The sequence below is a fragment of the Aplysia californica genome, unplaced genomic scaffold (assembly GCF_000002075.1).
Source record: "Aplysia californica isolate F4 #8 unplaced genomic scaffold, AplCal3.0 scaffold00082, whole genome shotgun sequence".
NCBI lineage: Eukaryota > Metazoa > Mollusca > Gastropoda > Aplysiida > Aplysiidae > Aplysia > Aplysia californica.
In genome coordinates, this window is record NW_004797352.1 from 861742 (window position 1) to 885586 (window position 23845).

At 37.8% G+C, this 23845-nt stretch overlaps 1 protein-coding gene across 1 annotated transcript in view; it reads right to left on the bottom strand.

The window, feature by feature from the left end:
- Nucleotides 1-492: 492 nt before the first annotated feature.
- The window catches only part of LOC101849679 (protein unc-13 homolog A), a gene marked incomplete at its 5' end in the record, with an annotated part of 112107 nt that continues 88754 nt past the window's right edge, over nt 493-23845 (bottom strand). The window contains 20 exon segments of the mRNA XM_035968782.1: nt 493-4614; nt 5212-5371; nt 6854-6949; nt 7544-7769; nt 11597-11725; nt 12862-12933; nt 13755-13809; nt 14897-15058; nt 15487-15653; nt 16166-16243; nt 16501-16644; nt 17044-17140; nt 17454-17580; nt 17936-18021; nt 18496-18758; nt 19289-19378; nt 20301-20369; nt 20979-21129; nt 21699-21799; nt 22448-22510. Coding sequence (XP_035824675.1) covers nt 4326-4614; nt 5212-5371; nt 6854-6949; nt 7544-7769; nt 11597-11725; nt 12862-12933; nt 13755-13809; nt 14897-15058; nt 15487-15653; nt 16166-16243; nt 16501-16644; nt 17044-17140; nt 17454-17580; nt 17936-18021; nt 18496-18758; nt 19289-19378; nt 20301-20369; nt 20979-21129; nt 21699-21799; nt 22448-22510 — 2625 coding nt within the window.

A 23845-nucleotide genomic window follows, 5' to 3' on the forward strand; every position in this document is an offset into this window, starting at 1 on the left:
CACAGAATAAGGCAGAGGGTTCAAACAGAGTGAGTTGAAAGGGACTGGGGCTCGGGCTGGGGAGCGGGGGGTGGGGCGGGATGCTGGACAGGACCCTAGGCTCTAGCTACTATACATGTCTGTTGTGGAGAACACAGAGATGGAGGCCCATTCACCCAACTACATCTACAGCAGTTTAGCAACATACCCATCAGCCACAGACAGATGAAAATACAAGCAGGAGAACGAGGAGAATATTGTAGTGGATTTGCTCAGATGGATCTCAGATCATTCAATGCTAATTCCCAACACCCATTAGCGTATGTATGTATTATGAAGTACTATACAATCCCCTGCCATGGAAACTTTCTGTCATGTGTATAGGCCTATGTATAGCAAGCAGCATGTGCATGTACATTGTGCACAGCACCTTAGGCAGATAGTGGTCTGCACAAGTTGTTAATTTGATCAATCCATGAGAGTGAACTACATGAAACAAACTTATGAGGGTTATTTTTTACAATGTTTTCTTTAATGAAGGTGTTTTCATGCTCCCCATCAACAAAATTTAGATAAATCATGAGGCTGGCTTTGACCCTGGTCTATCAGGGCCATCAAGGGCTGAGAGGGATACAAAGTCCCAACAGAAAGACCGAGATAATCAATTAAAATTCTCCCGACCCAGAACTGAACTTGGGTCTTCTACATGCCTTGGCAAAGCCCTTAATTATCGAGGATATTGGAGATGGGGGAATCATGTGGAATGATGAAGTTATCAAAAAAGAGCTGCTAAAAAGAAAGAGGAAAAAGAATTGGCCAAAAAATGCCTGACTATGAATACCTGTCTAGCCCCTAAAATCTCAAGCTTAAACAACAAACCGTGAAATCATGTTTCAACACCACATCACCTTTACACAAACGAAAGTACCGCTGCTCTGCAATAGACCATAAACAGTAGGCATATATTATGCGACCCTTAAAAGGTTTGAGTTAAGTGTTCCACTAAGCAGAGATTTATCAAAGTGTTTTGTCATCATTGATAGATAAATGTGAGTTGTACACAACCCAATTTTCCATAATTTCACACAAAAATATTACTAAAAATAAGGGTTACTACATTGGTTCCACAAGGATCAATGTGTTATCCACAAGATAAATTTTGAAGCAACTAAGCATCTATACCTTTACAGACCCCAGTTGGAATTTTTTCTGCTTTTCTCGATCTCTTACTCACAATCTCTGTGATTCTTCATACGAAAGGAAAAAAAATCACCGTTTTTAAAGGTTTACAATTTAATTATAGCAAGGCAGGATCTCTATTATTACTAGATCAAACTTTTAGGCATAAACTTTTGGGTTGGTGTATGATGCCTAGAACCTGATGACTTCGCTCTCAAATAGCTATTATACTCTACTGAAAAAAATCTTAGAAAAAAGACCAATCATAGGTTAGGGCTTCTCTGAAATAATAGCTACAGGCTTATCATTTGACGAATATAAAGAAAAAACAACAATTAAACAATCAGGATAGAAAAACGAAGAAAAAAATATAAGTTATATACCCAATAATACAACAGGGTGCGAGACATGCATGTCTATAACATAAACAAACTTAGAACACTTGAATGGCTAAATGCAACAAAATTATATTAAAATGACTTTGCTAGGAGTACACCATATAATTATAACAGTATCTTTCGAGGAAGAATCTTTAAAGAAACACACCGAAAGATACCAATGGCGAGGACATAAACATTATTTTTGACTCTACCAAATACTTTGGCGATATTCTATTTAGTCTTACACCTACTGTGTTACAACGTTCCAAGGTTAGATATCACTCACCCCTTTTTAACTTAATAGAGCTCATGCACTAGTAGAATTTTCTCCACTCTAAAACTTTTCTGAGAAGGTTGAAAGAAGTAAAAATCCAACCCTTTTAGATACTAAAAGTTTTAGGGGAGTCACATCAAAGTGCCAAATAGTGATCCCAAAGTGTTTTCTCCCTCAAGGCCAAAATACTAATCATAATTCTGCCAAATCACAACACAACCATATCACATTGTGAGAGTTTTTTTCAAAAGATCTCATTAACAAACTGGTCATTTCAAGCTGTGACCTTCAAATTGTCTTTCCAAGAACCAAGAACTGGAGAAAAAAGAACTGAAACAGTAGATAAAGCATATTTTGAACAGCATTCATTTATAAAATTTGTAGGAAGGGGAACAAACGCTGACAAAAAACAGCATGAAAATAATATTGAACCTTGGCATACAAATATATTCATTAAGGTGAACCTGCCACACATCCATTTACTCTCTTCTGGTCCACTCAAAGATGCCTGAAAACACTCACCATTTGTAAAATGTCATAACAAGTTGGGCAAACATATGCACCGTGAAACCAGCTTTGGTAAAGTAACAAGAAAATGCAATGTATAAAAATGGTGACGATACATGGAAAGAGTAGAAAATGACAAATATCACCATGATAACACATTCATGTATTAATTCCTATACACTGAGCATAAGGAGAGATTATAGCATTAACGCTGTATAAAGCTGTTTTCCTCTCTAACTACATACAGGAATGGCAACTACACCTGCTCATAAATAAGTATGCATGAAACACCTCGTACAAGAAAATTCCAAAGACAAAAGACGGAAAAGTCTTTTGCCAAATATTCCACTCCCACCACCATAAAAGAAGTTAACTGTCACACATGGAATTAATAAACTCGGACAGATTAAATAAATGAGTCATATCACATCGATCCAGTCCAATATAGCTTATAAACAACCTGACCCGATTCATCCTGTACACAGAAGAACAAAATTGAAGAGTCTGCATAGGCCTGTAGTTTGTATTTCCCGTTTTGACAATGAAGAAAGTACTGAATGTATAGATTGATGATATGGAGTAGTGTGAGAATTAAATGTTTCTTAATGAAAGAAAAGGCGATTTGAAAAGCAGTGATAACTATTGTTGTTTTGTTTTTTTTAAATATTAAACTATCCTGAAAAGAAAATCAGACTACAGTTATAAGCACTAAAGAGTGCAATAAAATAAAAACTTTTAACTAATCCTAAAATGCACCATCAGAAAGGTGGAAATTAATGCGCGTGATACCCCAAAAGTAATGCAGCCAGTCAAGTGGTTTTCATGGCAAGAACTTGAAGTGTATGAAGCACGACACTGTTCTATTTGAATGATCTACGCAGTGAAAAATGATGTGTTGGGTATCATAATCATATAAATTACAGCTTTACTTGAGGAAGACACTGAAATAGAGGCTGCAAAAAAGAAAGGAAAGTTCTAAATTCATTTCTCATGGCAGAAAAATAATTTATGTTATTATTCCTTTCAGACTTATGATGTCTCTGGGATAATGAATACCATGCAGCCCATGGACTTGCCATAACAAAGAAAAAAACAAACAACAGAAATGATAAACTGCCCCACTACAAACCTAACCTTCCCTAAGACACTCAACACATTTTCCTCCTCAACTCCTCTTAACAAAATAATCCTTCTTGACTGGCTGCAAGAAACTTCTTTTTTGAAGGTAGTTATTCAATTATATTTTGATATCTAGCATTCCTAAAATATTTCTTATCCTGGATTGGAAGGAAACTTAGTGCACCAAATAAGGCAGAACAGTATATTAAGAATGTCTTGCCCTCTGCATTTGACCTGGGACTTTGCAATGCGTTTATCTTTTTGTTCTTAATCACATGAGAAAGAAGACAATGAGCATGAAGTACTCTGAATTTTTCAGGGTTCAGAGGAAAAATGGGTGATCTTAGATTCTTAAAGAGTTCACAACAGTATCATTCAAACTAAAACAAAGACCAGCAGATGCCTAGTAAGAGTATAAAAGTCTACACCATGCAGTCATAGTTAGCATGTAATACTTGCTGGACGCCATAGTAAGATGAAAACAAAAACCACAGCTGTAGTTTGCTTTATAGCAGATGCTTCAACAGAGGAGTCAATACCAGGGAAGCCTTGTAGAGAAATGGCTGCGTTATTATCCTCCATGTGGCTACCCCAGGAGGCAGCTGTAAGGAGAGCACACCCCCACAAGGTCCACACAAATAAGCATCTTGTCGCATGGCAACAGATCAGGAATCAACACAGGAGGAGGGAAGAGATTTCCGTCTTGGGGAAAGACGATCACCACACCACTGACTCTACTCGCTGCAAGACCACTCTCTGAGCGGCAGGATAGGCAGCGTGAAACTACTGGGCAGAGCAGGAGGAGGAGGGAGAGCCAACAAACTGCTCTCTCTCGCTCTCTCCACTAGGCAGAGTGACAAGCGCGTGTTGTGGTTATTGCAGGCTCATCACGACTGAACCTCTTCCAGATGACGGCACTCCGACTTGAGCTTGACAAACTCTTTAGCCACTTCGTCGTTGGTGCGCTGGGACAAAATGCGCAAGACGGTGAACCCGGTGTCATCGAGGTGCACGCGAGGGCCCAGAGCCACCCAGCAGGCACAGCTTCCCTGCTCAATGATGTCGCGGAGCTGCATGAGGGCAATACCGATGAGGCGGTCCTCACGGGCAAAGCAATAGTCCTTCACACAGAACTGTAGCTCATAGGCATAGGGGTCATCCTCATTCCCCAAGTTGCTGTGAAAAGAAATGAAAGATGGACATAAAATATGAGTAGAATACAGACGACAGTAAAAAAAAAAAAGCAAATGCAAAAAATAATGACGCAACAACACAGAATAAACTATTTCAATTTTGCGAAATAGTTTACAAATGAAAATGATACTTTCTTCACTGTGTATGTGTGGTAGTATAGGAATGGCCTATACTTTTTTCGTGTACATAACATTTGTATAGAAACTGGCCTGATCATGAACATTAGATGTATGATTGCTCATCTTATCCATTTTCACATTCTAGGTGTGTAGGCAGTGTAAACAGCATAAGCCCCTCAAAAGATACAAACCCTCTATTAACTGAAAGTGCAAAAAGAATAAAGACCAGTTTTCAAGTAAGTATGCCACATTACCAAAAACAAAGTTTCAAATTAATTATTTCTTCAGGTTTACATCTGATGAAAGGAAGGAAAAATGTTTAGAAAGGCAAAAAAAACCCAACTGAATCATTTAAGGTATCTATACATTCTGTGGACAAAATGTTGACAACAGAAAAAAAAAATCCACTTGGAATCAGAGAAATTGGCAGCATATGAATAGGAAAATGTAGGCAACTCACAAGTGAAAGGTCTCATTATATTTGGGACTCCAGTTATTTGACTTTGACTTGGTGGAGTGTTTCCTCTTCTTGTCGTTAAGGTGTGGACCAATCAGATGCACCTCCACAAAAGGCCGGAACATTCCAGTCGTTCTCCACTTGAGGTCATTGCATGCTACCACTGAAATGAGACATATGAAAGAATTGCTGGAAGATAGAATTTGAAGCCATCAGAGAGACTTGAGAAGTGGCTGAAAAGTAGGGTCACTAATTCAGTCAAGACTGTCAAGGAGACATTGTGTCAAGAAAAAATGTCACAGCTATGCTTGAGTGTGTATGTGAGTGAATGGATGTGTGTGCACATGTGTGTGTGTGTGTGTGTGTGTGTGTGTGTGTGTGTGTGTGTGTGTGTGTGTGTGTGTGCATGCATGTGTGTGTGCGTGCGTGTGTGAGTGTGAGTCTATGTGTTTGTTTGCATAGAGAAAAAAAAAAAAGAGAGAAAACACAACACGATGGTGCAAAGTGAATGCCATGAGCAGAGAGATCCAGTGCACTTGACTTTGTTTGTTAGAGAAAGGAGAAGCACATCACTACTAGAACGTTATATAGGGGTAATAAATTAGCCAGAAAGACAAGACAGACAGAAACAATTGAGGGAAAGAAAAAACAGTACGACCTACAAGCAGCGCCCTCTAACCACCACCGCACATGGATTTAGATGATAACAACAGAGAAAAAAATCCTAGACATCCCATTTCGTATTCATAATCATGTCATCAGTTTCCTGTCCTCATTCTAATATGATCAGGGGATACAAAAATAGAAAGAAAAGAAACAAAAAGAAGAAAGAATCATTTTTTGGGTAAAAAATCATTTTTGAGTTTCCTTCAATTAAGGGGGGGATGGGGGGGGGGGGGGGGGCTACACCCCCAAAATCAAAATTCAGCTCAAAATCATGGAATTTGAGTTGCAGGCATTGTTAGCTTCCTCAGCCTCTCCTACAACTATTCCATGGCCTAAGAACCCCCAAAAACCGTATTTTTTCTCATACCTGGCATGTTTGTAACCGCCATTTCCTCATAAAGTCAGTATTTTATTTTTCTTTATCGGCCGTTTTCTCAAAATGCGACTTTTCTCTATACCTTTTTGAATAACTCCACCATTTTTTATCCAATCTTCATGAAATTTTCACAGAATGAAGAGAAGAGGTAATACTAAAAATTTGTCTGTTGAATTTTTGATATATGGAATAGATTTTTGTTGGTGGTGTCTGGAGTGTGGATTTTCACGGATTTTTCGCAAACTTGAATGCTACCTCAGGAAAAAATTCATTAAAAATTTTCTAATTCGATTAGGAAAAAAACAACAGACAAGTTTTTAGATCTAATGTTTGTAAACACGCATGCAAAAAAACAATCAATTTCCATGAGCGATAAGTGCTGTATTCATTACGTAAGGCATGTCAATAAAATCCAATATGGCGACGTATCCATGGAAACGAAACTTTTTTCTCAAATTTGATTGCAGATTTTAAGACTCCTTACTATGCTTGTTATATGTGTGAAATTTGGTAAAATTCAGTCCAGTAATAAGCGAGATAGCCTCCAGGTGTAGCCCCCCTCCTTAAGTCCAGTTTTTGCCACTTAGAGGGTTGGCTACTTACCTCTGACAGTGACCTTGTGCTCTCCAGTTCCCGGGTGTGTTGTGAAGTCCACCTGTATGGACACCTCACCCACTGGCTCCTCTTGGCCTGGCTTCTCTGAAACACATAATCAAACACACAACACAATAGAAAGAGTCATAGGGAGACCAAGCTGCACTCATGCAAGCGTAAAAAGATGAAAATGAACAATTTGTTCCATCCCTCTCCCCTTCTCCTGAAAAAAACCCCCTGTAAATTATATCCAGCATTTTTGTCTTAGGTATATCTTTTTTTTGTAGGCACATGAGAATGTTTTAAGCAATATAATAGCTACTTTATTCAAAACATTTTACACAACACCTGCATGCACTCTTCAATAAGACACTAAGTGCTGTAAAGTACAAGCGAAGAGCTCAGGGGAAAAACGACGGAAGTCACAAACTGGAAATTGTGAGGGTGCCAATTTCAAAAGCTTGCAGACTCAAAACTTCATATTTGTTTGATTGGCAGTTTATTGTTAAGTGCTGTTGAGTGTGAAATCTAACAACAATAATTAACCAACAGTTGAAATTGGTACACTCACGATTTTCAGTTTGTGACTACCTCCGTTTTTCCCCTGTAGTTTTCAAGTGTAAATCTCCCCCCCCCCCCCCTTCCCCCCCTGAAGTCTTTCTCTCACTGACAATTGTACACTGAACTTATTAGGCCTACCCTGCTGCGTCTGTGTGCTGACAAAGGTCTTGATGAGCGTGTCAGTCGTCTGTGTGTACAGACTCAGTGCGTAGCGTAGCGACTGTAGCTCTGCACTCTTGTCCAGGAACGTCTTCTTGAGACCCTGGCCTCCAGCGTGGAAGTACTGCTTGATGGTGTCCAAAGCCATGTCCAACACCGCACACTGCTTGGGGCTCAGGTTCTTCTCTGCCTCCTTGGACATGTCCTGAGTCACAGGAAAACACATACATAAACATTACTAGAGACACTAATGGAAGTACTATAAATGTCCAAGCGATGCTAATTGAAGAGCTGAATATGCCTAAGCAACTCTAAAATCATGGACACACCACTGCTGATATATGTAGAGAATTGCTGCTTAAGCTCTAAGCAAATCTAAAGATATGAACACATGTATAAGCTACATCTTATTTTAAAATGTAAATAAATTATAGAATATGTTTTGACCAACCCTAAGTGGGTGCATACACAGGAATGAGGATAATACATACTTCAGATAAACTGAATCATTGGACTCGTCCTATGTCATAGACAAAGTATTAACACTTTTAAAACCAAGTGGAAATATAAATTATTATTCTGTTCACTACAAACTTTTAGACTTGTACTAAGAGACAGTAAAGGCATTCATATATTGTTGCTTCTGCACTAAATGATTTAGGGAAAAGACACTAAGAAAAATAAAAGGAAGACTTGCATAGAGACATGTAAAGTGACATTTTATGACAATTAAGTCAGCTTGATAACAGTCGTCATTTCCTGGTATTGATCACATAAATAGACTCACTCAAACAGAATTACATTGGAAGAATAACATTTATTTTCTATTGGCGAAAATGAAAGCCAGACACAAAAAAACAACATTTTCAATGAAAAAATAATAAAGACATACAAACAGCCCCCTCAAACTATCTCTCTACAGCAGACAATCTGATCAACAACATCCAGGAAGTAGGTTTTACGAGGGAAGGCCAAACTCAAATCACAGTTATCAACAGTGCACACATATACTGATAGCAAGAAGAGTAAACCATATATGTCATGGCACAAGGCATAACCCAGACTTTTAGACATTTCACAATGACAACACATAAAGCTTAACACTTTGCAGTCACACAGCCAGCAGTACAAAATATCCCATTTGGTCACCCAGCCAGAAGAGTGATCGCAACAAACTTTTCAGACATGTCCCAGAACTGCCTAATAAGTGACCGGAACGGATAATTTTCACCATCGCATTAAGTGACTGCAAAGTGTTAAACAATCTAAAGTGAAATTCCAGCAATTTGAATTTTGTAAAATCCCTATCAAACTAAATGTAAGTATGAAATTAAAAAAAAATAATTAAAACATCATGCTGTAACATAAGAGGACACATTAGAGTCATGAAAATAAAAACTAGACAAGTAGAAACACTGTAGATAATTTCTTAACCTTTAAAACCCAATTTCACTGGCCTACAGGACCTATGCACCTAAGATACCTTGGGATTACCCCCAGAGTTACATCACTGCACAGTAATAAGGTCTGCCATCTGTTCACCCAAGGGTACAGGTGGCACACATGTGATCGAGTCCGAAAGAGTAAGATTCTTAAAGACTTACATACAGGTATAAAACATGCATATTAAAGAGTATACCCACAGAAAATATAGTAATTAGGTCAAAACCAGTCTACATATTCAGATCTACGGTTCTTCTTGTCTTTACCGTGAGCACTTTAAGTATTTGTAGAGATCTTTGAGTTTAAGCAAGGAGTTTTACAGCACTTGCAAAACAAATAGGTCATATTATAAGTGTCCAAGAATAGAGGTATTACTAAAGAGTAACAAACAAAAAAAGGAAAGAAGAGAAATAAAGATGACAGATGCTTGATGGGAAAGGCGGAGTAACTTATCTATTTATTATACCTTAAAAATTATATCTTAAAAATATGTAAAATCTATGGTTTGAGCTTGTCCACCCTGTTGTAAAATTTCAGAGAGTTATTAATCAAAGGTATGTACCTATATTAAATAAACATGAATCAACTTGACAAAGGTCAGATACACTATTCAGTTACAGAAAAGAAACCCATTCATTGAATCTAAAACACATTGTAAATCCTTTCCCCTCAATTTGTATCACTGGTAACTATGAAAAAGTGAGTCTGAAAAGGATTGTTCTTTAACAAAAAACAACAACTTCCAAACTTTTAAAAAACGAGCACAGGTATGTGACTGAAATGCAGATACAATCATGCACACAACACATTTTGCAATAAAAAAAACAACAACAAAAAGTGACTTCTTCTTGAGCTGAACAGGTGGGGGTGGGGACAAGGAGGAGGGACATTTGCCTGTTCTACTTTCCATATGTGAAAGACTGTGAGAATTTGGCTTGTGAAATGTTAAAATTAAAAAATGTTCTAAGAACTCAAAATTTGAGATATGGTTGGGAGAGCAGAAAGTTTGTGAGATTGTATCTGTAAAGGCTTAAGTCAGGCAGCACTAAAGTGCTATTCCTGTTCATTAGACTCTTACTTTAGAATAGTAAAACATGACTTGAGAAAATTTGATGACACTTTTTTCCTTTTTGGTTATTGCTATGCTATGCCGCGACACCCAAAAGGGTATAAGCGGCGGATAAAAGTAAAGCAAGCTATGCTATGACATTTATGTAACAAAATCATGGCTTATATTTATTTGCCTTTTCATCAGAAAAGTGGGAACATGGTAAGACACCTGACAAAGGATGCCTATTTTCATCTTCACTTCAGTAAAAAGGATATATGGCAAGACTTGGGAAGGGGAGAGGGGGTGTAGTTTGCCAAGACAGGGTGGAGGTGAGGGGTGCAAAATGGGAAAGAGATCCCTCAGTCACATGAAATATGAGCATGATTTAGAGGAACTGACTACCTTAATGTTCATCAATTCATAATGTTGCTCTTTGACAGCTTTTGGATGGGAGACAATCTCATACAAAAAGGGGAATGTTTAAGGCTTAAGGAGAAGAAGGGGAATCATAATGAGGGAACTCTGTGAAACAACATCAAATATAAATCAAGCAAGTTAGGGAAAAAGACAACAATATTGAAACAATGAAGGAATGTTCCGTAACTAACCTTCTACAGTTTCTCTCAAGCAAGTCGCAAACACTTAAGCTATTACTGCTTATCAAAAAGTAAAACAGCGTCGTCAAGTTGAATAGAATCCTTTTTTTTTTTTACAGAATCATTTTAGAAGAGGCTTTTTCAATTGTTTTGTACAAAGCAAGACTTTTTCTGTAAATTCCTTATCTACCGCAAAAATGGCCTCAGAATAGTGTTCTTACAGTTATTTAAGCAAACAAAAAAATAATGTCTGTTGACTATCATACCTAAGTTTAATTGAATGTTCAATGTGTCAATTGTTATTAAACCAAATAAATCAAATTTTCAAGAGTTAACAAACAACCAAAAAATTCCACACTGTGTTTTATTCTTTTTCCTTTCAGGTCTCAAAGCTTGGAATAGCCATGTGTGACTTGATTGTCTCTCACACATATTATATTATGCTAGCCAATCGGTTCAGAACTTTATAAACAGATGCCAGTCTGACCCATCTCCCTTTGCTTTTTCAAGACCAACAGTGCTTGTCTTTTCAGACTCAGCTGAATTGATTAGAGGTCAAACCAGCAGCTTGTAAACATAAGACAAACTTCACATTGATGACTGTATTTAAGAAAAGCGCAGCACTACAAAAAACTGGAAACACTTCCCTAACAATCTGACAATTTGAAGGGGGGATTGGGAGTGTGTTGGTAAATACTGACAAGTATACTACATCTCTATATATAAGAAATATTTACTCAGGGCAGGAAACGTGGATGGAGTGACGGGGAGGGGGGGGGGGGGGGGGGGGGGGGGGGGGGGGGGGGTGTGTGTGCGTAGCAGGGGTGGTATATAACCACACCAGCAGTAAACAGCGCCACAATATCAACACACTGTGTGACAACACTGAAAAATGTCCATGGAGATGGACGTGAAGAAGTGAGCCCAAAAAGAGGCCAGTACCAGGAAGGTGGCCTGTATGCTCTTGACCTGCTTCATAGGAGTGTTCATCGGCATCTGGCTCACGTGACTCAGCAGCAGACGTGACATGTCTTCGATTTTGGCCTGGGCGTTGCTAGGCAACGGAAGTAGCTGAAAGAACAAGAGGCGCCCAACCACCATGAAGGGTGAAGCCAATCCCAGGTGCAACAAAAGAAACGAAAAGCCAAAATCCTGATTTGAAACTCAAACAGTAGAAGGAGAAAATATTTTTAAAAAACAGAAAAAAAAAGAGTTTATCAAAGAGTTAGGTTCGCTGTCACTCAGCTGCCACAATCACAAAAGGGGTTGTAACAAGCCCATATTCCAGAAATAAACATGAATGTCTTGAAAACAAGGATTAAGGAGAAAGGTGAAGCATTCAATTATACACACAGCTCGTACATCTCATCACTTCCACTTTTTCAACTTATTTTCTGTAAGTCAATGACAGATATAACGCTAATTCTACACACTGCGCCAACACCTGGATTCCAACGTTCCGGGGGCCACTGACAGAAGACAATGTGTATACCATCAACATTTTTTCACTCCCTCTAGCCACCAACAGCACAGAGACCCTGACAGGTTTGAATACTTACCGGGACTAAGTCTTCAGAGTCTGACGACTAAATACACGATAAAATGAACTTCCGATCTCTAAGCAAAAAAATTCAGTTTTGCAACCTGAATATCATAGTTCAAATGCAATGATCGTGAGAATATTGTTTTTCTCATGGATAGACTCAAAATAAGGTTGAATTGTGGAATATGTAGGGCCTACAGCTGCAGTTATCATACCCTCTTCTTTTTCTTACAAACACTAAAAAGCCTTTAAATAAATATATGCACAATTGATTTTGTCATTCTAAAACTCACCAAAAAGGCTTATAATTATATAACTCTATTAAGAAAAAACAAAATGCATATGGTGTGATCAAATGATTTGAAAAGAAAGAGCAAATGCAAAAAAGTTTAGAGCAATAACAAATTGAAATGTAAGAGTTATAATATAAGAGAATTGTGCAACAGGTGTTCAATAAAAATAAAAGAGAGAGAGAGAAAGAGTGAGAGAGAGACATGTCTTATACTGTTCATATTGAAGTATAAAAAAACCCCAAACCTTCATGCATAATTGGGGTTATCTTTTCGTATTTTAAAAAAATATTTTCTGAGCCCCTCATCTGTAAGGTTAGTTGGGTACTGGTACAAAAAGTGGTCTGTGCTGGGCTTCTTGAAGAACTACTGACCTGGCGAGGATCCGAGAGTGGGGGGAGCACCACTGTCTTCTCCATTGTGTGCATCACAATCTTCCATAATTCCTGAGAGAAAATGTCAACACATGATGGTGATCATTTGCATATCTTTTTTGACAACATGAGTCACTTTAGCCTACAGTTTAACTGAAAAGAAATAAACTTGCAAATTCTTTAAAACAAGATTTTTTCCTTACTAAATTTATACAGGTGTGCACTTGGGATTTTGATAAGGGAAAAGGTCAATCAGAACGCAAAGACAAGACAGTATTTTCTAAAACAGCCCTATCAGGCTAACAACACACACTCAACAGTTATATATCAGAGCCTGACAATGCATAACGTGTAAAGGAGCAATCATATAGACTTCTCTAGAGTTGAAGACATTACAAAGATTAAACACTGCAAACAGAACTGTAAAACAATATTGCCCTAAAACAAATGATTACTTTAAAAGTTAGACTGTCGGTCTGCTAAATGATGTCACATGTGAACAAATTATGGTTTTCAACTTTAGCAGAAGTGTGTTAGACTCTAACACTTTTGATCCTATTCCTGGCTCTAGGAGACAGGATGTTGTATCTATGAGATAGATTACCTCGAAAGTCTCATTTCACCAAATTACAAACAAGTGCTTGCCCGTTTATGTGAATGATAATATTCAACTACTTATAGTCTGCAGGGCTATATGTCCCCCCAGGGCTAAGATGGAAAATTTGACTGGCCCAGGAAGTTGTGATAATGTCTTGCGAGTCTTCAAGGGGACGGGATACAAGTCACATTTTAAGTTATATGATGTCACAAGAGACAAAAAATGGCTTTCAAATTTAGCAGAAGTGATGTCAGACTCAAAGACTTTTGATCCTATTCAACTTTCATATATTTACCTTGAGAAGTCTCTTGAGCACTGTCTTCTCACATACTTGAGCAAACATGGACAGGCTGGGTATGGCAGGCAAGGGTCAAGCAGTTAGTAGGACAGAAACAAGCACTTGAATTAGGAATGTTAAATAGCAAAAGCAGCAGCTCATACGGTACTGATGACAAATGGAGAAGGTTATATGAGGTATGGGACTTATTTTATTTAGTAGAGCGCCAAGGGGTAGATGTCAACGGAGAAGTCTTTACATGGACTCCGGCTCACTCTGCTCACCTTTCTAGCTTTAACAGCACAAAGTCTGTTTTGACTTTCAAGGCACCCCGGAAATAGCGGAGAGTGTGACAAACATACATTAGAAGTAGAGGAAAATGACGATTTAACAAGGATTAGGAAGAGAAAAAGCAGCAGTTTCCTGTTGTAGTTCAGGCACAGTTATGAGCATGACATTGTTGAATTAGCCCATTTACAATTCTACTGAGCATAAGAACGAAAAATGTCCCCCTTTGGGAATGGCCTAAAGACACTTCAGTCAGTGGCATTGCCTGGGGGGGGGCACGTATGGGACTGGTGCTGAATATAATACAGATCGCTTTATGGGTGGTGGGTCCATTAGTATTTGTTTGCTTTTCATGCAAAAGTACACAGTTCCACTCCCTGTTCATGCACACACATTTTAACAGACAGATCATGAAAATGGGACAAAGTACCTAAAATGGAATGAAATACTCAAAGGTCCTGTGGGAATGTCATGCAAGCAAATGATCTTGACAATTTACAGTCAAAGAAGAAGAAACCTGTTAAAGACTGTGAGCTATATTATTTCTGAGAATCTTCAATGTCCCCGCTGAGTCGAACACGAAAGCCTCCAACAAAGCACGTGTATTCAACAAAATATTCAACAACCAGAAAATATGCCACATAACCAAATGGTGCTAAACAATATCTGCGGATGCACTTTACTGGATGAACTAAAATGAAAAGGGAGAAAAAATTATTAAAACGCTGTTCTATTCCCTTAAATGATAAAGGTAAAGAGAAAGATTTGCACAGACATCAATAGACTGTGAGATAATTTTTTTAAAGAGTTGGTCACTTCACAGATAACATTCTGGGTGGGCAAATGATGATTTTTTCCATCTGCCTCCTCACCTGCCATCGAGGAGGTCCATGAGGGGTCTCAGCACCATATCTGACTCCTGCTGTATGCTGGAGCGCTGGCTGGGCTGTGACAGGGACACCTGACCTCCGCCCTTGACCTTACAGAGGAGGCCGCCCAGTTCCTGCATGCTCTGCTGGATCTGAGGCTCCAAGCTGGTGGAAAAAAATGGAAAAGTTTTAATCCTCATCTATACTGATTTACAGTCGAGTATATATTACTTTCCGAAGACCAGAGGTTTGTGATTACTAAAATAGTCTTTTTACTGTGCTGCCACTGAAAAAGACTAACAATAATTCCAATATCAACAATATGTCACTGCATCCTCACGCGAAAACCCCAGAACTGATGATGAGTAATATAAAGTCTAGCATGCACATAGTGAACACGCACAAAGCGAATCACCCACATAGCAAACACATTTTCAGGTCCCAAACCTTTTTCTGTACATCTTTATCCGAGGTTCTGAAAACACATACAAAGGAGAAAATCGTACATAATGAAAAGATTTGTATGTCCCACCAGTTTTTTTTTTGCAATGTGCCTGCTAGACTGTACAGAAAAGCATTGCTCAGTACAGTACCTTTTGGAGAAAATGGAGCTGAGGTCATCCAGGACTGAGTTGAGTTTCTGCTGCAGCTCATTCAGGATGTTTGCTGCATCAGCATCCAGCTTCTCCCCACCCATGGACTCAAACACTTTCTCCAATTGCACTCGTAGCTGCTGGATGTTGTTCATCATAATACACGCCTGAAAGAAACAACAAAAACCCCCATCAAACATGAGGCAAACAAGAAAAATCATTTATGCCCAGTTGAAAGACATTACTGATTTTCTGATACTGTTTAGTTTCACTTTTCCTTTTTTTCTTTCATATTCACGTCATTCCAAAATGTTGACCATCTTCGAAAAAAGTTTACCTTTGTCAAAGAAAGAAGCAGAATAATAAACAACTTCTCCAAAAAGGGAAGAAAGAAAGAAGTGAGAGACTGATAATCAAATAGATCATCTAATATTACTGATTACTCATAGTGAGGAAAGTTGGAAACGTAAAACAGTAAAAAAAACCCAACAAAGTTCCAACTTCACTTATCAAAGGTATACATCTAGGTTAGCATATTTCTTGACTTGCAATTTCTTAAATTAAAATGTTCGAAAATAGTTAAAAACACACTCATTTTGAAATAACTTTACGATTAATCGAGAAATTATTGTTTCAAAAGTAAAAATGTAGCACATTGAAAAGCAAGATGTGTGCTTACCACTTTCTGCCGACTGGTGTACTTCTCAAAGTCCCTTCGCACAATGTCTGCATAGGCTAATAGCACTTTGTTCACAGTCTGAAATGAAAAAGGAGAAAAAGTAAACACATAATTTCTGATGAGAAAGGTGATAATAAGACATGCAGGCTTCATTATCAATAAACTGCTCCTGGAAAGCTCTCACCTAACAATAGTTTAATACCAAATTTAAAAAAACTGAATAAAATAGTTGACATACTTATAGGTCTTTTTTCCCATCACGTGAGTACTGTCTGTATATAATATGTCACAACAACAAATATCCGGGAATCAGCTGACTTAAGTCTTTGACTGACCTTGGCAAACCGCTTCATGTAGTTTTTGACCACCTCTGGGTCTGGGCACTCGAGCTTCTTGATGACATCGAAGCACTGGTTGAGCTGTGTGAACACATCCACAACCGAGGTCGAGAACAGGGCATGCTCAGAGCTCTTTTGGAACTGTGGCCAGAAAAAATGTACTTGTAAAGAACTAAAGCAAGGCATAACACAACCGTACTTGTATACAAAAGTAATCAAAAGGAACTTTTCTAAAAAGAAAACTATGAATATCTTAGATTTAAATTCAGTCATGGTATTTAAAATATATTCTAGAATATATAGAAAGATGTATTTTCTCTTCCACCAAGCATGATACAATGTGAGACGAGAATAACAGAGTTCAATGCAGAATTTCTTCTCTGAGCAACTACACTAAACCATAAAATGAAAAATTCACGAAACATACTTTTACTACAGTCATTTACTGCTTCCAGCTGTAGGTAAACACACTAAATTTATGAATCTACTGAGAAAAATGTCTTGAACTAAGGAGAAGAATAAATCCACATCAAGGCTTACCCCGTCCTTCCTGTCTCTGTCATAGGCACCGTGGAGATAGTCCATGGACACATCGTCATTTTCATTGAGCCACTGCATGACAAATGGTTCAAACCATCTGTGGAGAAATTAACAGTCATTTTTAAGACTTTTTTTCTTCTAATCAAACTTCTCCTAAGACATAACCAGAATCGTTTCAAACAAACTTGGCCTGGTCTAATGGTAAAAGGAAAGAACATGGAAAAAACTAAGGAAAGAAGGCTGAGGTGTTAAAGTGTATATTCCTCTACCATTAGGGATTGCATCTTCTGCTGATGTTCAGTCCCCATCCCTCAAACCTCTTTCTCTCTCCCTATCTCTCTCTCTCTCTCTCTCAAACTCAAACACACACATACAAACATGCATAGGTCGGTAGGCTAAAAGAGACTTACCTAGGGTACTCAGGCACAGAGCCACGATACTGAGGCACATCGGAAATATATTTGGTATACAGCCACTTCACTTTGAAGTGCAGATTCATGTATTCAGAACTTTTACACGTCCTCTCTTCTTCATGCTCTGCAAATGAAAGCAAAATAAATAATAGGTGAGGTTTGATAACACGGATAAGATCATCAGGTGAACAAATGAAAAAACAAAAAGAGGTTTACCATTTGATAAGTGGTGGTAGTATACCACCTTCAAAGTCATGAAAGAAACAAAGGAGAGCATTTACAGAGGCTTAAGCAGAAAAACTAAGATTCATTAAATAGCTCAAGCAAGTTCTTATTTCAGCCACCTTTGTCAGTCTAGCAAATGTCACAGCTTTACCTAGTCACATCACCATCTTACAGTTTTAAAAATACACAAAGTCAAATATCAGCCTTATATCTAGGGCAGGTCAATTTTTTTCCATAAGAAATGGACAACATACGCTGTAGAGCTATGCACAAGTCCTGAGAAAACTGGTCCCACATCATGTAAGCACTGACTTGCCCAACAACCAGCTCCTGGGGGAACCTGTGGAAAAAGACAGACCAATTTTTTAAAAAACTCTACAAATTTAGAGACATGCAGCAACTACGTAGATTCAGTTTTGGAATCCCTACAGATGTTTCCACAGTAAAATTTTTACGTTTCAATAACCTACAATGAAGAATAATTAATATAAAAAACAGTGGTACAGAACTGAAAAATCACTCTCAATTACTTCTGAGACATCTTGGCATAAGATCTCCCAAAAATAATCAAGACAGTCAAATTGTCCAAGACATCCACTGCTTGTCAAGGAGAAAATTGAGGATGTCTTGGACTGGTTCATTATTATGAAAAAAAATAAATACAAGAGAGGATATGGGAAGTGGTCATTTGTACAGATGATTATCTTGGACTGGTGGCCGTTAGAATGGGTTCCACTGATTTCATGAAAAAAACCCCAGTCTTTTTCAGAATCATATGGTAAGCCTCATTACTGTCAAACCAATCTTAACTTACTGGTTGAGCACAGCAGTGTAACTGTTGCGGTCCTCCTCTATGACAGAGACAATGAGGGCTATGAGCTTGTGCCAAAAGTGCAAGCTCTTGCCACTAGGCCCCTCCTGGTCGGCTGCCATCTGCTCATTGGGGTCTGTCTGGAACTCTCGGTTGTACAGCTCGGAGCAGTTGTCAAACAGGAATTTGTACGTGGATTTAATGCAGGCAATGACACAGTCCTTCACCACTGTGCCCGCTCGGGGAGGACTGGTTAGTTCTTGAACCTATCAAATTAAGATGAGGATTTGTTAGTATTGAGAGAACGTGCTTATCTTTCGTGCATAGGTATGTGTTCACAAGTTAAGAGTTAAAATATCCTTGTGTTAAAATAAGTTATCATAAAAAAGACAAAGCTAGTGTGTTTAAAACATTAAGGTATGATACAGAATACGCAATAACTTTGTTTTTCGTGAAATAAATAAAAGCTTTTTACGAAGGTCTAGGTGAGTTTTGGTAACCATGGTAACCCCCCCCCCCACTCATCAGAGACTGTCCTAGCCTGTAAAACCTGTACAAGTACATGAAATCAATCGCATTATATTCTACTGAAAGAATTTTCCATACATACTAAGATTAGCACTACAGTGATTTCTGACCTTGGCCTCATTCTGAGGTGAAGCAAAAAAAATTCACCTATATGAAACTAAGACAGAGGGAGAGTGTCTTACTTGAAATTGCGTATACATTCTATATGTAAGTAGCTTTTAGGATCAATTGATAAAAAGCTAGCACATCATTGAAAGTCATTGTGTACCTTCATCCGGAAGAAAGTAATACTAGTGAGCAAATCTACAGTGGACTTGAGGTCTTTCATCCTCCCAGCATCAGAAGCTGGAAAGTTGTTCTGGAAAAATAAAAACGGCATCATAAATAAAAACATATTTCTTTTTTTTTTTTTTATTGTCTTAGAGGTGCTTACCCCCAGAAGCAGCATAAAAATCAACTTGAACAAAAAAAATTTTGACTGAGCACTTGGGCTCTTTTTATACCAAGTTGTTACAAAATATGAGCCAACTTACACTATCACAGAAAAATGAAAATGTTTGCCATAAAATATTGTCCATTCTGTCATTAATTCCATTACTTTCACCCATTGCACAACCTAAATATTTATCAAAATAAGTAAAACTTAGAAGATTCTAATCTATATGTTTCAAACAAAACCGATCACAAAATTTAGTTTTAGTTTTAGTAAGAGATTTACGGTACTTGCAACACAATAAACTCATATAAGTGCCAAAGATTAGCAGTGTTACAAGAGAGTAACAAACACAAAAAAGGAGGAGAGATGAGGATGACAGAAGTTTGACAGGAAAGAAGGAGCAAACCCCACCAGAGCACCCGCCAACCACCCACAAAATTTACAGGGATTTAAGTGACAAGAAGGTAGCTAAAATACCTATAGCCACATACCACTTGTATTAAACAAAATGTATGTACCGTGTACCAGTATTTACTCTCCATAAATGGAAAATACTACAAAGAGAACCCTAAAATGTGTCAGCTCAAGAAGCTGAAAGAATTTATTTTCAAAACCATTATGTTCACCGGTCATTTTTGCCTGCCAAAGTTAAATATATCATTCTTCATTATTTAGGTACCCACAACTTAAAAAATAATAGCACTGAATTCAAGGAAACTACACTTTTTGTAATGTAATTTTCTAAAAGAGTTATATAATGACATGGAAAGTTCCTTTACCTATTTAAAAGAAAAATATGTCCAGAAAGAGCCAAGGCCCCAAGGGAAAAGAGAAATGAACTCACCCTGTACATGGACAAGTCAATCCGTAAAGAGTTGTGAAGCTGATCCAACAACTTGACAAACTTTTCTTTCTGTAATGAAAATGAATGCCCACATATAACTGCGATACTGTTACATAGAAGTAATACAAGTCAAGCAAAAAAAACCAACACACCACTGAAGAAACAAACTGATAAAGGCATTACTGGTATTCTACATATTAATAATATACAGAAAAAATACCTTGCCGCCAATATTTATTTATGCGAAAATCATTATTTTTACTGTGTTTTTATGTTTTGCACTGTTGAAATTCAAAACTGTGCCCAACATACATCCCTTATCCTCTTTTTATCCATTTTAAGTATTTGCCCAGAGTCAATCCTCACATAGTAGGGTGGTACAACAATAATTCTTGTGACTTTTACTTGTGCTCCCAGACTCCATAACCCTTCCCTCTAGTAGTATATATGCTCCACTTGTACCTATCTTCTCCATTCCAGCCTATACTTTATATATCTCTAGCCATTTTTCCAGCCTATATCCTATATCTGTATCCCTTACCAGCCAAAATCCTACATCTCTAGCCCCAAACAGGCGGTAAAACCCTGTCCTCCCAAGAAAACAAAACCATCGGTCAGACTTCCACACTCATCCCCCCACCCTCATGTCTAGTTCCCCAACTCCCTGAAATAACTGACCCCAAAGTTAGATGCTGCAAATCTGTCGCTGGCTGACACAGCAGTGGTGGCAGCCGTGTGAGCGTAGAAGGCGTTGATGTTTGCCAGTAATGTGCTCATAAGGGCAGGCACCCCGGCGCACATATACTTGCAAGACAGGCACGAGAAGTGGCTGGGGAAGAAAATATAAACATCTAAAGATTAAAACAGGTATTCACAAAAATATGAGACAACAAAGTTCAAGAAAGATTAGTAAAACTTAAAATAAGGACTAAAGCATAAACAATTGCAAAATTGCAGAGACAAGAATGCTGCATGTCCACACAAAAAATATTCAGTATCATGGTCAGATGGGGGCTTAGGGCATTAACAGATTATGACTTATGGAGAAGAAAATTATCTTACTCTAGACGACAAACCTAAGTCATATTTGAGAGAGAAAAGAGAAAATGGAGATGGAATTTCAAGAGACTTTTGTTGAGAGTTCAACTGGTAAGCGGATGCTCTCTTGTGGTTTGCTCCATCTTTCCTCTCAAACACCTTTTGTCCTTATGTCCCCTCCTTCTTTTTGTATTTTACTTTCCAGTAACACCTCTAACTTTTGTCATTTATGTAATCTATATATTTGTATTGCAAGAGCTGTTAAATTCTCACAAAAATCAAAACCAACTGGTAGACAAAAAAAAAGTAAGTGGATTACAATCAGGCAGAAACACATGATATATTGTGGAAAGAACTCACGTCATGGCCTGGTATATGGACTCTATACCATAACGCATGGCAAACTCATCCACCACCTCCTGGCCAGGTTCATCGAAGTACACCTTCCAGGACTCATCCGTCTGTACAAAGAACATGCACACTTGTGTAAGGAACATAAAAAAACAGGAGAAGTTGGATGGAAAAACATTCACAGGGTTGTACATGTTAAAAACTATTCCCATGATTCTTGCTAAAGAAAATTTGATCACAGACAACATTATTAACTTCACATGAAAAAAAATGCTTAGGACACTTTTATGTGGTTTTGTAACCTCCCTCCAAACAACCTTTCTTCCCAGATAACATTACTCTCAACTGAAAAAGAGGCATTAACTAAGTCCTTTTGATTAAAATTTAGCAGAAAAAAAGATCTTAAGAAAGCATCTTCATCATTCCCCACTTAAAATGTTTCTTCCACAGTAAATTTACTCAAGTAATAGAATCAATGCTTTAGAGGCAACTTATAACATTGTTTTATTATTTCTTATATTTCACTTTTACACATTTCAATAAAAAAGTCCAAGCCAAACTTTTGAAGGCTGAAACAGGCATTGTACATATTATTATACAAAATGTATAAATCTTTATTGCTAGCCTAAAAGAATGTTACTACCAGCCTAAACTGGCAGATTTATTAATAATTCAAATGAGCTGTTTATTCGACTTAAAAATTTCTTTAAAAGATATACCCATAACAACAAAGACACTTTCTATTCAATAAAACCTACCCCTTTGGCATTGGGTAGCTTTACTTCCCCTCCAGCTTGTTCACAGAGATAATGGAAGAGATTCTGTGAAAAGAAAGATAGTTATGTTTTTACTAAATGCATAAAACAAAGCTTCTGTCAAACAAAAGACAAGTATAATTAGTAATAAAGAAAAGAAACTCGGAACACTTCAAAGTAGGGGCCTACACATGTCTCCATGTTTGGACCATATCCCATTTAATGTTCAGACAAATAGAACGGGTATTAAAACTAACTTTGTACAAACCACACATCATAAATGAAAAAGTATGAAAATGAATAAAGAATGCAATTTTGCTGATCATTTGGGTTCTTCTCACATTAATTGTTTAACTAGTACTTAGGAAGAAGAATGATAATGGTTTTGTTTTTCTTGTTTGCTCAATTGTCAACTAGCCCTATATGTGTATGACAATGTCTTATCCACATTATTTCAAGACTTTTCATCAGTCTCCTAGCTGCACAATGTCTGTAATAGATCAGACATTAACAATTAGCTCAGCCGTATGTGGATGACACAGGTTCCTGCTATGAGGAAAATCACAACACACAGCACTGGAAAAATAACTTCAGAACATATACAAAAAATAATTAAAAAATCAGTTCAACTTTCACTTTCAAAACGAAATGGGATTCAGAACTAGATACGGAAATTGCGTTTCAATTAGTTTTGTTCTATTTTCTTCAGTTCTAACAGCCTTGGAACCTCCCTTGTTTGAGGTCCAAAATTGCTGCAGACAGCTGGCGCGTGGAGCAAATCATAGGAATAAATCGTTTCCCACTTTCTTACAGGTTACATTGTAAAACACTTTTCTATCCCACCCATAAAATAATGGTCACATTGTAAGAGGAGATTGTAATACAATCAGAAAAAGAAATGAAAGAGGAACAAAAAATATTCTTATCCACGACACCATTCTTCCAACCATCCGGCCAGTTCACAAAATCTTCCATTAAAATTCACACCAACAAACTCAGGTCTAGACATGGGCAGTGACCCTGAACATGGAACACTTCAGCCTGAGAACCTCTAGAACTGGAACACAATATCAAATGCTTTTGAATCAAATATAAAGTTTGTTCAGTCACTATCTAGCTCATGAAAAGACCTTTAGGAGGTTTCATTTCACTGCATTTAAGTCTCCAGTGCACTTCAGTTTTATGTGCAATTCAAGGAAGCTGATCCTAGTCCACTGAGAGTGAGAGTGGCCGATATTGATGAACCACAGGCCTTTGCCAAGCAAACAATAACCGTCTATATTTAATGCTGGCACGAGAGCCACTTCTAAAAACCATCCAGTGACCTACAGATGCATCCTTAAACCGTCATTTCAATGTCACTCATGGATGTGGAACATCTCACTAACATGGACTAGCCAC